This window comes from Nicotiana sylvestris, chromosome 6 (assembly GCF_000393655.2).
Source record: "Nicotiana sylvestris chromosome 6, ASM39365v2, whole genome shotgun sequence".
Lineage (NCBI taxonomy): Eukaryota > Viridiplantae > Streptophyta > Magnoliopsida > Solanales > Solanaceae > Nicotiana > Nicotiana sylvestris.
In genome coordinates this window covers 120,594,719-120,611,522 of record NC_091062.1, presented here as the reverse complement: position 1 = coordinate 120,611,522, position 16,804 = coordinate 120,594,719, and the positions used below count along the sequence as shown (strand labels likewise).

General features: G+C 37.2%; 1 protein-coding gene across 1 annotated transcript; it reads right to left on the bottom strand.

The window, feature by feature from the left end:
• Window positions 1-4,581: 4,581 nt before the first annotated feature.
• LOC104221332 (uncharacterized) lies at window positions 4,582-5,397 on the bottom strand. The gene has a single exon (XM_009772373.2). It carries the CDS (start codon window positions 5,395-5,397, stop codon window positions 4,582-4,584), a length of 816 nt encoding a protein of 271 aa, XP_009770675.2.
• Between the last annotated feature and the right edge of the window lie 11,407 nt (window positions 5,398-16,804).

Sequence of the window (16,804 nt, the reverse complement as noted above, 5' to 3'; positions counted from 1 at the left end):
CTTTTATTTTTTCTCGATATCTTCTTCTTTTTTCCTTTTCTAATTTCATTTAACTTCTTTTTTTATATTCTTTTCTCTTCATAATCTAATTTATGTTCACCTTTTTTTTAATATAACTAGTATAATATACCTTTTGTCTTTTTTCTTATTTTTTAAATTCAATTATTAAATTAAAATAATATCAGTTGTCACTTGATCTAATTCACTGAATATTACATCGACTGCTGCTGAGCACCATAAATTACATAATCAGATTCTAGGAATGAACACATTATTGCCATGTAATAAATTATAACATCATATTGTATATTATAATAATGTATTATTGTAATAAACTATATATAATTGAATTATATATTATATACCAAAATAGCATAAAATACATGAAAATGATATTTTATGTTCTTCATTCAACATTATACTATTACATTAAAATAGTATACTATTATGGTATATCGTATACTGTTACAGCATACTGTTGTAGTATATTGCACATTATTACAATATATCGTTACAATATATTATATACTATAGTAGTATACAATTGCATTATAGCTATATACTCCTACAGTATATTGCATACCGTAATGGTATATTGTTAGGTAACTGTGTTCTTCTTCGATTATTATATTATACCGTTGCAGTATATTGTAACTATAATAGTATATTGTTACAATATAGCTATATACTCCTACAACATATTGTATACCGTAGGAATATACTATTAAGTAACTGTGTTCTTCTTTGATTTTCAGCGGAAAGATTCGATCTCAATCATTTCAAATCAACTTCAAATGTGAACAAATTTTAGTATGATCTTCTAGAAGGTTTTTTTTTTTTTTTGGGTAATCAATATTTAGTAACACCCACTTTGAATCAAATAAAAGGAACTTGTAAATCTAAATATTATATGTCTTAGCGGATAAATGGTGCAAAATGAACGGATGCCAAAAGCAAAAAACATAAGGTAAAGAAAGACGAAACCTACCTTTATCATTGTGATTCTTATGAACAGATCTAATTACCAATCATGTGAAATCTAGTAATAGCATGTTGTAGTCTTCCAAACAAAAGAAAGAGGCATTTGATTATACCAAGCATGGTTACGTCGAGTATGCTTGGTATAACTATTACATATCATAAGCATGGCCATGACCCAGCTAGCCAAAATTATTTATACATATTTTGTTTATCATGTATGCTTACAGCTAATTTAATTGAATTGAATCTTAATCCTTCATACTGCTTTCGTTGTTTAAGGCTTCTTTTTTTTTTTTTTTTATTTAAACCAAACGCCCAGGTTTCATCTCCTGTGGTGTTGGGGGGTTTGGCATAGACCCCTACTTTGTTTATTCATAAGCAAAATAGTACAAAAGATGGGGACATAAGCCAAAACCTCATAATGGGGCAGTGATAATGTAAATGGAAATGGCTAGGCCTAAGAGATTAAAAAAGAGTTACTATAACAAGATACAATTCGGTTCAGCAGTAGCTTTTTCCTTATCATTTAAGGAGGTTCAAAGATCCATCCTGAATGTTTCCTTGGTCTAATTCTCAAATTTGGAACCTGCCGTCTATCCATAATCATAGCTTTCCTGACCTCAGTAGGTAGATCAGTTTCGTTGAGGAAGATGATCTGCTGCGTGAGAGTAGTAGCATGTTTGGATAGAGCGTCGGCCACTTCATTCCTTTCCCTGTAGCAATGTTTTATCTTGATGCCATGTTGTTGCACCTTTTGTTGAATAATAGTAACATCTTCTTTGAGTCTCCATGGAGTATTGTATACCCCTAGGATCATGTTGACAACTAGAAGAGAGTCTAGTTCCAATATTAGCTCTTGGCAGTTTTGATCACAACGCCAGAGAATACCAAACAGGGTTGCTTGCACTTCAGAGTAATTGTTAGTCATGAAATGAACTGGTGCTGAGAAGGCCATCACCATTTTACCATTTCTTTTCCTAACAACACCCCTAACCCCTTTTTTGCTTGAGTTTACTATGAAACTGCCGTCTGTGTTGATTTTCCATTGATTACTGTCTGGAGGTTCCTAAAGGGCCATAACACTTTTTAGTCTTGTTTTGTAATCTTCCGCTACCTTGCATACAGTGTTCCACGTCCAATTCCAGTCCATCTGATTGAATTTTTGGCCCATGGAAACTTTAACCTGAAAAAGAACTTGTTGACATATTCTAAAAATAGAAATAGTCTTCTTACCATATTTCTTACCACACCTGGCCTTCCATAACTCCCAGCATATTATGGTTGGGGTAATTAATAGTAGAAACTTATGAACATTATTTTTTGGATGTTTGCTCCACCATTGAGTTAAGATGCATAGAATGTTCCTTCCTGTTGTCTGGAATCCTAATGGAGTGGACATGGTGTTCCAAACCTTCTTTGCTGTGTTGCTATTTGCAAAGACATGGTTCATGGTTTCTTCTTCTGGCAACCTGCAACAACAACATCTAGATATAATGTTAGTACCAAATTTTAGCACAATATCATCTAGTTGTAGCCTGCCTTTCAATAATCTCCATGTTGTGAAGGAGATTTTAAAAGGTAGATGCTTATTCCAGATTTTGGCCAGATGAGGTGAATTATCTTTCTTTTCCTCACGAGCTGGTAGGCAGAGGAGCAGGAAAAAGGATCCTTGGGGGTTGGGGGTCCATACGGCTTGATCCTGGATATGATTATGACCAATTTTGATTTGCTTTATCTCATCAACAACTCTCGAGTTAGATCTTTGGCATTGCTTAGCTCGGAGAAATTTTGTCCATAAGTTGTTTTCTACCCTGAATCTCCACCACCGTTTTGCTGCAAATGAGTTGCATATATCTTGGAGCTTTTTGAAGCCAACTCCTCCCTCATCAGTAGGGTATCTCATATTATCCCAGGAGCACCAATGATAGCTCTTTTTCCCATCTTTTTCTCTCCAGAAGAAATTTGCCAAATACATTTCAATCTGATTGATAATGGTCTTACGAGGGATAATAGCTGCAAGCGGATATAGAGTTTGGGACTGTAGGATGTGCTTGATGAGTCTCCCTTGCCAGCCTCCTACTTTGTTGAGCACTTTCGTGGCTAGGTCAGCGAAGTAACAAATCTTCTTTCTGCCTATATATAGGGCATCCAAGATATGTGAATGGGAATTGCATATGCTTAAATCCTGTCTATTTTCGGAGTCTTCTAATGGCTCTTTTGTTATTTCTGCTAACACCATGGTTATACTTTAGGAAAAAGCTTTTATCTTTGTTGATATCTTGGCCAGATGCATCCTGGTAGTCCTCTAGGATTTCCATTAGTAGCTTCACTGATTTTCTGTCACCAGAAGAGAAAAGAATTAGGTCATCAGTATAACTTAGGTGGTTTATCTTGGGTCCTTTGAGATTCATAGAGAAACCAATAAATTGGTTGTTCTCATTGAGTCTGTTAAGGGCCCTAGATAACGCCTCAGCCGCTAGAATAAATAGAGAAGGGGAAAGAGGGTCTCCCTGTTTCAGTCCTCTTGTTGACTTGAAGATGTCTTGTTCCATTAATTAATATGGAATACCAATTCACAGAAATCAGTCTGTGAATGGAATCTATGATAATTTCAGAGAAATTCATTTTCCTTAGCACAGCCGTGAGGAAACTCCAAGAGAGCTTGTCGTGAGCTTTTGACATGTCAAGCTTAATGACAATGTTTCCTCCTTGATTAATCTTCTTGATGCCATGTACCAGTTCTTGGGCAAGAAGGATATTTTCAGTGATTAATCTACCTTTAAGAAAACCAAATTGATTATCAGATATTAATTTAGGAAGTATGTTAGCTATCCTAATACTGATAATTTTGGAGATGATCTTGTTTGACACATTACAAAGACTAATGGGTCTTAGCTGTGATAAAGATGATGGGGAGGATATTTTAGGGATAAGGACCAGGTTTGTATGTGTGTAGAATCTGGAGAGAATATAGCCATTAAAAATTTTTTGGACAAACTTGCAAACCTCCCTTTTGATAATGTCCCATGATGCTTGGTAGAAGTGACCATTGAAACCATCCGGGCCTGCAGAGCTATTAGGATCTATAGAGAATACTGTATTTTTTAGCTCTTCTTCATCAGGGATCTGGTTTAGGAAGTGGTTGTCTTTCTCTGTGACTATCAGATCAATACAACCCAGGATAGACAGATTGTTGTCACTATGTTTGTGGGCGAATATATTGCTGAAGTGATCAATAGCAGCTTTTGCAATAGCTTCATTGCCCTCTATCCATATTCCTTGATTATCCTTAATTCTGTAGATGTGTGCTCTCCTCCTTTTCTCCTTGATCACACTATGAAAATATTTGGAGTTAGAGCCACCCTCTTCAGCCCATTTGATTATGGATTTTTGCTTGAGGATATATTCTTGCATCTTCAGTCATCTAGTATATTCAGCTTGGGCCTTGTATAGGTTTTGCCTATTGACATCATTGTTATTTGTCTCATATTCGTGCTCTAACCTACACATCTCCAGCTCTATATGTTTGACTGAGGTGAATACATCTCCAATAGACTCTTTGGACCATTTGCTAAGGCATCTGGCTACAACTTTCAATTTCTATTGAAGTATCCATTGGTCATTTCCCTGTACCTCCTTGTTCCAGGTGCTTTCAGTTAAGGAATTATAATCACTCTGCTTAGTCCAGAAATTAAGGAACCTAAAGTATTTGATAACTTTAGGGTTCTTATTTCCAAATTTAAAAGTGATGAGGCTATGGTCCGACCTTGATTTGGCATGGTGGTCGACTCTGTTGGTTTGAAATTTCTCTGCCCAGTCCTCATTAATAAGAACCCTGTCCAGTCTTGTGTTAATTCTTCTTCTTCCCCTGCTGCCATTGCACCATGTGAAAGGATTCCCTGTATAGCCAAGGTCAGACATTCTACAATCATCCATGCATCTAATAAAGTCTGCACTCTTGCTAAGAGTATGAGGAGTGCCTCCCTTCTTTTCCTCTGGAGCCATAATAGTTTTGAAATCGCCAAGGATGGTCCATGGTCCATTAACTCTGTTGCTCATGCTCCTCAGTTTAGTCCATAGTTTCCTTCTTTTCGCTACATTGTTCCTCGCATATATTGCTGTGATCCAGTAGGTATGCTCATCTTCCTTAATCTTGAGAGTAATCTTTTGTCTGCTATTGTCGATGATTTCACATTCTAATACATTATTCCAAAAGCACCACAACTTGCTACATTTATTGGAAACAGCTTGGTCAAAGCCTAGGAACCTTCTGTAATCTTCTAGCTTATCAGAAGAGAGGAAAGGTTCTTGAAGAATGACCATCTGAGCCTTATGGATTCTGATTAGTTTGACTAATCTTTCACTTGCACCCTTGGAAATCATACCCCTAATATTCCAATTGATGATGTTAATCATTAGGAATGATTGGGGGTTTGTAGGCTACCTTGTGTTTGGAAGGTACTGGAGGTTTTGGGATGACCTCCTTTACCTTTGTGGTTTCTTCTTTTGTTTCCTCTTGGTGAGAGCCCATGTTTTTGTATCACCTCCTCAGTTTCTTTTGCCACGTGATCATCAAATTGCTTTGGTGCAGGTACAAAAGCTTCAACTAAACTGTTTGCAACCTATTCATCATTATCCTCACTTGCTCCTATAGAGCTTTCAGCTACTTCATCATCTGTGGAGGCCTCGTGAGAATGGTTACTATTGATGTCCTCTCCTGATTCATAGATTGAATTGTTATCTATATCTGGTCCATATTTGGTGTTCAGCTCCCTTGGATATGCTCAAGTGTTCCCAGATCAATAACGATTTTTCCTCCTTTATTTTGAATGCAAGCCGTGTCCGCAATAATTGGGGACAGTATCTAGTTGTTTGAACTAGCACTATTACTTTCGTGCTCTTTTGTTTTTTCTTCCTGTTGAGACTCTATCTCTTTCTCCTTGTTTGTAGTATTTTCTTTTGTTTTTTTCACCATGTGGATTTTTCCTTCCTTTTGTACTGCTTCTATGATTTTTTTCCTCTATTTGTCGTGGCTTTTGTTTGATCCAAAGTCTGTTTTTAACTTTCAGACATTGGGTATTCACCTTTTTTGTCTTCGTTTTTTTTGTTTCTGCTGCTCTTCTTGTTTGGGTTGGTTCCTTTCTCCTGGATAGTAGTGGTTCCATCGTGTTTTCCTACCACAATGCCTTTGATAGGTTCTTTCGCTTGAATGTTTCTATTTTGAGGATCTTCCTGATCATGTGGAGGTTGTAGTTGGTTCATAACAGTCTGTTTAATTTCATCGTTGTTGGTGTTTGAGCTCTCTGCCTAAAAGGCCTTCTTTTTTTTGTTCCTCTTATTTCTAACTTGTATGAATCCATCATCCTTTTGGTTCTCAATGCGTGTATGTGCCCCCTCAGTGTTAGCCTTCGTTCCTGCATCTCCAGAGATGTTAGCCTTTGGCTGGTCTTCTTTTCTCTCAGCCTTTTCATTTTCTCTGTTAGCTCTAGCTTGTTCTCTCTTTCTTTCCTCGACCTTGCACCTTTCGACATCATGTCCTTGCAGTTTACATGTCTTGTAGAATGCTGGAACACCCTCGTATTCTAATTTTTGATCTCTGCCCTTCAGTCCTGTTGTATCACCTTCAATGCCTACGAAAACAGAGTCTGGGAGAGATTTCATCAATTCAACCCTGACCTTGGCCATGTGCGGTCTGGTTCTTGCAATGGTAGCAATGTCCTCCTTCATTGGAATGCCAATTTATTCCAATACTTGTCTTAAGTAATCCCATTTAAACATATGGAAAGGTAATTCTAGTAATAATACCCAAATGGGAGCCAAGGAAGTTTCCTCATTAGGGTCGAAGTCAGGGGACCATTTGAACATCCGCATTAGGGCTCCAGAAATTCCCATAAATCGTTGAAAATAAGTAGTGTTGAAGTCTGCTTCATTGTTAAATTCAATGAAGACATGTCTATAATCATAAGCCCCAATTCTTACCTTTCCTTTTAGAGGAATTTTTTCAATGAATTTTGCCCTAATTGTTTCAATTTTGGGTCTCCCCATGGTGAATTTTCCAACCAGAGTCCATTTGCAATTCTCCGCCATTACACCATAGCAGTCGGAAGCTTTGAAGAAAACCGCCGGTTTGCCGTTGTGGGTCATTTGCCTTGCCACCACAGTGTTGATGTTGGTCGTGTTGCAAGAGCTTGAAGTTCCAGCCACAATGGTGGAGTACAAGGTTTTTGGTTCAGGTGGTATGGCCATCAGTGGCCTTATATCTGTAGGTGGGTCTTTTGGCTGGGTGATACGCGCCGGTTGACCAGCCGGAGATGTATCCATTAGAGGATGCGTGAAGACACGCTATTACCATTGAGAGGAAATTTTTAGAGAGAGAATTTTTCTCTGTCATGTGTTCATTATATTCTTTTTTTTTATCGTTGCTTAAGGCTTGATATTGGAATACTCGGAGAGGAATTTTTTGTGTCTGAGGACATTTTATACTTTTTGATAAGATTGCAAATGAATGAAAATTCAATTTTAAGCGACAAAACTCCGCTTAGTATTTTTCTTTTCTACTCAATCACGTAATGAGGGGGCATAGAAATGAATAGCTTTTCGGTGTTTGAGCCGCTTTAGTTTTTATCTTAGAGACTTGAATGAATTCACTATATTGTCCAATGTTGTGTTCAGGTAAGATTAGTATGACATTGCAACTTGAATTAACATTCCATTTTAATTTATAAATTAAAGGGTCATTTTAGACGATCTCAAAGTACTACTCCATATATTAGGCAAAGTCTTAGTTATGTATAATTTATCCAATATGAAAGTACCTCTTTGAAGAAATAATTTATTTTTGTCAATCAATTTCGAGATTATTTTTGTTGTTAATATTTCACGTTTTAATACTCGTGTTTTTATTCGCTAGATAGATAGAATTCTATGCAATTCTATCCTATAGATTATTATTATCTTAAGAAATAGTTTATTCTCATAATCGCTAAAATACATGGTGTAACGATTCGGTTGGTCATTTCGAGAATTGTAGCCCCATTCCCCTATTTTTCTACTCATTCTCTGCTTAATGGTTGTTATGTGACTTAAATACCTTGGATTTCCTATCCTAAACTCCTCTCCAAAAGCTGAGGATTTCCTTTTTATTCTAGATAGTATGCGTGCTCAACTCACTAACTGGACAATAAACTGCTTGAACATAGTTGGTAGAACTACATACTACATTATCATCATCTACGCTTGCCAACATTCCCAACTATGTCATGTAATACACCCTTCTGCCTACTAAGATACTCAACACTACTAGCAAAATTTAAAGGAATTTTATTTGGCGTTCAAATGATTCCAAGAGAAAACTCCACCTCCTAAGTTGGGATGCAATCACTTTAGACAAGGATAAAGGTGACCTTGGACTTAAAAAAAACAAATACAAAAATCTTGCACTCCTTACTAGCTTAGCCTGAAGATTATTAAATTATCCTCAAGCCCCATGGGTAAAATTACTAATCCAATCCTACATCTCTAATACCAAGAAACATCAATCCTTTTGTTGGAAAAGCATCCTCAAAGGTTGGTATTATTGTGATACAGGCACTGTGTGGTACATTAATAATAATTCCTCCCTAGGCATCTAGGATGCGAGGTGGATCCCTAATAGTCCTCATCTTAGGAATTGCATAGAAGGTAGATCAAATAAAAATGACGCCTCGCTAAAAATTACTGACTTAATTAGTCACAACAATTGGTCCCTCGATAAAATACCCTTTGTTCTACCAAAAAATATTATTGATAACTTCCTCTCTATCTATTTACCAATAAAACAAAGCTTATGATTGTCTCGTAGGGGAACCCAATAGTATTGGATCGTTCTCAACTGCTTCTTGCTATAAATAATAGAAAATGAAATAACCTCAGCTAGGAGCTTCAGGTGGATTGGAAAATTCACTGTCCTAAAAAATTAATCAAATTTTTTCCTATGGAAGTACTACCACGACAAATTACCTTCTAGATCTTATCTTAATCACATTGGTGTGAATGTGAATAAGGTCTGTATAATCCGGCGACGAAGAAATAATTCATATTTTTCTGCACTGTTACATTGCTAAAAGTTTCTAGCGTTCTTTAAACTTGACCAGCACCACACCCTACTGATCAGATGACCTCCGCTGGCTGGATAAAATAAGGTATAACAATCCAAATATTCCAGCAAGTAATGTAACATGGACTCAACTTTTTCCCTTTGCTCTATGGAACCTTTGGCTTAACAGAAATGGGAATAATTGAAAATAATACTACTAATAGTGTTTCAATATCTTTTGTCATCAACCAAGCTATAGAGTATACTCTCCTGACTGACAGAGAAAGTAGTTATATGAGAAGAATCCAATGCAAGACTCACTGACATAAACCTTACACTGGATGGTACAAGCTGAACGTGGATTGAGCCTTCAAGCATATTATCTGTGGCTTAGGAGTCATAAGAGACTGTAAAGGAGACACGATCTTGGGATTCCATGAGAAAAAGCATGCACTAACATGTACACATGCAGAAATTCTTGCCTTAACAGGGGCGGCTCAGTGGATTTTGTGGCTTAAAGCCAAAACAAACTAAAAGGACCTTAATTTTTTGTAACACCCAGATTTTAGACAGAGTCTCACATCGGCAAAATACAAGAGGGATGATGTGTATATAAGTTAACAAGTCTTAGACCCTAGTGACGCGTTTTAAACTCGTGAGGGCCTAGGCCCAGAGCGGACAATATCACTAGCGGATTGAGCTGTTACAGATGGTATCAGAGCCAGTCTTGTTTCAGCCTTGCCAACGATGGGTCAGAGTTCATTAGAGGGGGTGTATGTAACACCAAATTTCAAACAGAGTCCCATATCGGCAAAACACAAGAGGGATGCTGGGTGTATAAGTTAACAAGCCTTAGACCCTAGTGACGCATTTTAAACCCGTGAGGGCCTAGGCCCAGAGCTGACAATACCACTAGTGGACTGGGCTATTACTTTTTATTTTTGTAAAATCCATATAGTAATGAGATACAAAGAGGCCTAGGACTTTGGCTGTGGTAAGTGTACAACGCGTGATGTGTGAATTAGGTGCACGTCATGGTCCGGAACTATGTGTAAATGGAAATATGGCATTAATTAAGTGAAGGAAGGTAGAGGGGGCAATGACGATAATCTGTCGACTTGCGAACTTTGTACCCCATTGCATTTGGGGATTTCTCTTAAAAAGATGAACAACAAAAATTACTTTTTAATTGATGGATCAATAATGTGAAAAGAAATAGCCAATTCAAAGAAACTAAGTTAAAATTAGAAAGTGAAATCATTAAAAACATAAAAAAAACATGAGTGCATAGACGAGAAAAAATTAGATTTGATAACAAAGATAAATTGGGACCTTAATATTTTGGGGGCCTAAGGCAATGGCTTCATTTGCCTTATCCTTAGGCGGCACCTGCTTAAGAAAGGGCTTGGAATTGGCACTGCAACATAACCTTTTGCCACTAGAAATAGAAACTGACTCGACACATGTAATTAAACTTTTGGAAGATGGCCTCACCACTTGCAACTCTATCTTTCAGATGGTTGATGTCCAAGAAGGGGAGGGAGCTGGTGCTCCGGCATAACTTTCGACGAGGAACGAAGTAGCTCACATGTTGGCGCAGGAAGGAACTAGGCAACCCGATCCAGATAACTTAATGTGTTTTGTAGTCCCGCACCATTATTGAGTCCAGGATGCTGGCGGACAAGGAGGGTTTCTCTTCTACTAATAAGTTAGTCGTTGAAAGTATCTTTAAGGAGCTTGCTAAACTAGGAAATCTGAATGTCATGGAAGGCATCTCAGTTGTATATAACAATCCCATGGATCCTACGTTCGTAGTATTAATGAATAAATTATTCCAGTTTCTCCAAAAAAAAAAAAGATTAGGTCCTATATGGTTTCAAACATAAGCACAAATCCTTAAAGTGGACTCCAAATCCGAACTCCAATTTGGCCCGTTTAGGCCCAATTTGAAAGTACGCAAGAGTTTCTCGACTTTCTTCGACCAAGTTCGTGAACCTTCTCCTCTGTGGAGAACTCACTCGGAATCTCTTTCTCCCGCGAATTGCAGTTGTACGTTTCCTTCTTTGCACTAATTTTTACAAGTTATTGTGCATCTTTATTTGCTTCTATGGTAATGGCTTCTAAGTTGTGAGATGTATAATCTAGCTTTTCAGTCTTAGTTATCAGTTGTGAATATTTCTCTAAGACAAGGGAAACAGAGAGTTAGGAAACAAACAATTGATAATCAAAAGAACTTATTTCTAAGACAACCTCCAGTCGTAGTTTGGGTGAAAGTTGTAAAATTCAATGTCATTCTATTCCAAACAACTGATTCTATATAAGAATCGTACAGGATTGAGTTAAGGTACCTAGTGAGATAAAATACTTCTATCCATAAGGTCTATTGAGTTAAAGTTAGGTCATTAGAGAACTTTATATTCCATATTGATAATAATGATAAGTTTTTTCGAAGACTCTTAACCAAATCTTTTTGTATGATAAAACTTGTTTCTATAACGAATACTACAATCTCAATGTACATTGATAATAACTGAAACTCTATTACAATTACTAGTAGCCTAACGTTCAAATTATAGGATAACTATGGAAATACTGAATATAGACAACTATGGATGTACGAGAAGACACACAGGTAGAAGAACGGAGACGAGAAGCTTAGACTCAGAGAAAGGGGTTGAGGGGAACAGACATTTTTCTTTAACAATTTGTCTACCCCCAAAATCTCAGACCACCGCCCCTTTTGGCAGAACCGTTACACCCACCACTCCACCTGCATCCCAAATTAACCTGGCCTAGAGCCCATTTAGATTGGCTTAAAAAATGGCTTTTAAGTACAAGTACTTAAAAGCAGCTTTTAAGTGTTGGAGCTTATTTTATAAATAAGCAGTTACATATTTGGATAAAAATGTTGAAGCTTAAAAAAAGTTGTTGAAGTGTTTGGCAAATTAATGTTGGTAAGCACTTTTTCTTATTAAAAAGACAAAACTATCTTTAAAACTGTTAACATTACGGTGATATGATACATCACTTTATTTTTAATTAGAGGTAGAGTGTAAAAAAATATAAAAATAATTGAAAGAAAACACTTTCTCTTTTAATTGGTTTTGTCTAATCTGGAGCGTAAATCCAAATTCATTAGAATCCGAATATTGTTGTAAAATAACAGTTAAAAAATCAAAAAAGAAAGAAAAGATGGGAGTATTATACTTAATTATTAGAATCCGAATATTGTTGTTTTGCTTGTTTTGGATGCACACAAAATATATTTAATTTCCCCGATTGAGGAAATAATGTAGCTAACGAGATCGTGATATTGGTTTTGCTTTTTCAGCTTTAGAAAGGAAGATGGAGTTTCCTAATGAAGAATTTGAGTCATCTAATTCTCAGAGAAAATCAGGAAGAGGAAAGATGAAGAGGAAAGAAGAGAGCGGAAGAGTGAATGAAATAGGAGTACAATGTTTTAGGGTTTTTTTGACTGAGGGTAATTTTGGTATTATAAAAACTTATAAGGGACAAGAGAGTAATTTCATTGGTCAAACTAAAATGGCTTTTAAGCAAAAATAAAAAAAGTTGGGGTAAGCCAACTTGTTGCTTTTAACTTTTTTAAGCAGTTTTTTTTTGCCAATCACTCCATTAATAAAAAAAGTGCTTACCAGCTTTTAAGCCCATCCAAACACCCTCCTAGTTGTTTGTTCTCGGCCCAGTACCTCTTCTCAGTCCAGTATCAACTTGTGTGACATTGGACTGGGACTGATTCATAATAGTTTCTGACCTAAAAATTGACCACCACATTTATTTATTTATTTATTTATTTGATGATAGATAAATTTGTCGGGGCAACGCTTAGGTCTAACTGCATTGTTTGAACCTCGGGGATAATGAGTCCGCACCTTTACCCTGCTCCACTTAAATACCATATTAGACTTAGTTCGCATGGATCGAACTTTGACTTGAGTAACAAGTCCATCAACCTTTGCCACTTGAACTAAGCTTATTTATTTGTTTTTGAAGAAGAATAAAAATTTGACCACTTACTGAACTAGAAAGAAACTGGAAGAAGGGGAAATGGGAAAAATTCAGCTGTTTGATCAGTCTATATACCAGCAGCCTGCTCTAGAAAGAATAATAAATACTTCAGTGTGTTGGTATCTAAGACATGCCTGATTGTACACATTGATGCACTACTTAGTTTGAAGTGTCTATTGTCACATTACAGGTAATTGTATTGGGAAAAATTGAGTTTGCATATTGGAGGTGACGTGTCATGACACGTGAATTAGTCAAATGGTCAAAGAGTTATAATTAGCCAAGAGGCATGAGCAATAACAGATACGAGAGAAGGTGATGAAAGAGGCACGGGCAGTTATTCAAATAATTCGGCGTCCGTACCTATTTAAGTCATTTAAAGCTCAAAGATCAAGAAGAATCAAGGAAATGAATCTGACAACGCATGAGAGTCCAAATTCAGTATTTAACATATATTAAATACTGAGTACGTTAGAGAATTTGTATTTAATATAAATGATTAACGTTTCTTTTATTGTCATTTATTACCCATAATTGCCTTATTAAGACAAAGGCAATACACATATCTCCAAAAAAACCATTATAAAAGGAAGAATGCTTTTGTAAGAACATGGAACACAATTGAAATATACTCTGATTCACTTGTCTTTCTCCTGATTACATTCTGGTTATTCCAAATTATTCTCTTCTACATATTCTTTTGATTATCAGTAACTCGCGTTCTTCTAAATTTTAGCTTTGACTAAAATTCTATTTTTTGGTTAAACAAATTGGTTCCGTTACCGCAAATCTGATAATCTATTTTCTTTTCACTTGACCTTCATTGTTACGTCAATCATGTTGAATAACAATGACAACACCCCAGGAAACCAAGAGAACCAACAGAGTCAGGGAGGCCCACAAAACATTAACAATCAGGTTCCTACTCCGCAGGACTCTCCACGGCAATCTCGTGAGGGTACTCTCGATGGATCTCAAATAAACGAGTATGCTCAATTTGAAAATGCTGAAGCTGTTGATGAAGCTCTGCAGAAGTTAGTTACTGCTCAGGTCAACAAAGCTGTTGAAGCGCTTGTTAACCAGTTACCAGTTGCAACACCCACACATTCTCCAAATAATAACACTATAGAAAACTCTCGTTCCGGGTTTGTTAACTCAGGCAGTGGTGGAACCCCCAGTAAATCGCAGGAGAGAGAACCAAGTAATGTAATTAATTCTGATTTACAAAATTTAGTACTAACCTTGCAGAAACAACTCAAGGAGCAAAGTGAACGCATAGAGCAGATACTCGAGGTGCCGCCCATAATTAAAGGGGTAGACATGGACAGATATTCGCAACAACCCTGGAAGCCGAGTGCTGCCCCACTCCCAATTCCAAAAAAGTTCAAAATGCCTGATATTCCAAAGTATGATGGAACGACAGACCCACGGGGCCACGTGACTGCATTCACAACGGGCGTAAAAGGCAATGATTTGACTAAGCAGGAGATCGAGTCGGTATTAGTCAAGAAATTTGGTGAAACACTCACCAAAGGAGCACTAACGTGGTATTCCCTTTTACCTGAAAATTCTATAAATTCTTTTGTTGAGCTTGCAGATTCTTTCATCAAAGCGCACTCGGGAGCCCAAAAAGTGGAAGAAAGAATGGAGGATATTTTCAAAATTAAGCAAGGAGATTCAGAATTGCTTAGAGAATACGTGGACAGATTTCAACGCGAAAGAATGACATTGCCACGTGTACCTGATAACTGGACAGTTATAGCTTTCACAAGCAATTTGAATGAAAAAAGCTCGGAAGCTACGAGGAGACTAAAGGAAAGCCTTCGAGAATTCCCAGCTACAACGTGGAACGATGTTTATAACAGGTATAGCACGAAGTTAAGGATTGAGGAAGATACTGTTCCCCGATCTCAAAAAAAAAAGTACACGTTCAAGACGTGCAGAGAACGAAAAAAGATCCGGTAAAAATAGGTACGAGCCTTATATGGGACCTGCGGGGAAAGACTCACGATCAAAACAGGATAATCAAAGGCACGATCACAGATCAAGAAACAGAGAATCAGGTTCTTCATCAAGATTTAGGAACGAGCGAAACAACTATGAGTCACGGGATAATGATAGAAATTTAAAAGCGAGATTCGGAGGTTACAACTTCAACGCCAGCACCTCCGAGCTCGTAGCTGTTTTAAAAAGCATGGAAGATAAGGTTTGATGGCCAAAGGAAATGAGATCGAATCCAAACAGGCACAACCCTGATCATTGGTGCGAGTTCCATAATGATCACCGACATAAAACAGCAGATTGCAGATTTTTACAAAGTGAAGTTGATCATTTATTAAAACAAGGATATCTTACAGAGTTGTTCAGCGAGAAAAACAAGCAAGCTTACATGAAGAACAGGCAAGAGCCTCCAAAGCCACCTTCTCCCAAAAGAACTGTTAACGTTATAAGTGGGGGTGAAGACATTAATGGTGTGTCATATACTGCGGCTAACAAAACTTCCAAAATAACTATTACCCAAGGGAAACGGGTGCGGCATGTTCTAGAAGAAGACAATATTGCATTCAATGATGCAGATACAGATGTCGTATTAATCCCTCATAATGATGCACTGGTAATATCTTTAATTGTGCATGATACTAATGTGAAACGAGTTTTGATTGATCCAGGTAGTTCCATGAACATTATTTTGCTAAGAGTGCTACGTGAGTTGCAAGCTGAAGATGGAGTAATACCAAAGGCGCATACTCTATCTGGATTCGATAATTCCAGTATCGTCACAAAAGGAGAAGTAACACTCACCACTTTTGCTGAAGGGGTCGTCAAAGATACAAAGTTCCAGGTAGTAGACATGGAGATGGCTTACAACATGATTTTAGGGAGCCCATGGATCCATGAAATGGATGCTGTTCCTTCAACCTTGCATCAAGTTATCAAATTCCCATCGCCATGGGGAATTTGTCAAATTCACGGAGATCAACATACATCCAGGGCTATTAATTTCGTTGCAGATACAAGCACGAGAAGTGAAGGCAAATAGCAATCACAGAAGGCAGTTGAGGACACCACAACACATACCTCAACTGAACAAGTGCGAACAGATGTAGACTCAAGACATGATACCATTCAAAAACCAGAAGAGAATAAAGACATCAAAACAACGATAGAGGAATTAGAACCTATCGTGTTGTTTGCTCAGTGGCCTGATAAAAAAGTCTATGTTGGGGCTAATCTTGACCAAGGAATGAAAGGTAAGTTAATCGAATTTTTGAAAACTAACATGGACTACTTTTCTTGGTCCCACTCCGACATGACAGGAATACCACCGGAGGTGATGACTCATAAACTAAATGAAGATCCGTCATATCCTCATGTGAAGCAAAAGAAAAGAAAGCAGGAAACTTTCAAGAATCAGGTGATTCAAGAAGAAGTCCAAAAATTGCTAAAAATTGGTTCCATTCGAGAGGTAAAGTATCCTAACTGGTTAGCTAATACTGTTGTGGTTCCAAAGAAAAATGGTAAGTGGCGGGTTTGTGTAGATTATACAGATCTTAACGAAGCCTACCCTAAAAATTCTTTTCCACTACCACACATAGATCAATTGATTGATGCAACTGCAGGTCATGAATTGTTAAGTTTTTTAGATGCATATTCAGGATATAATCAGATTAAAATGGATCCGACAGATGAAGAAAAAACTTCATTCATAACAGACAAGGGGAC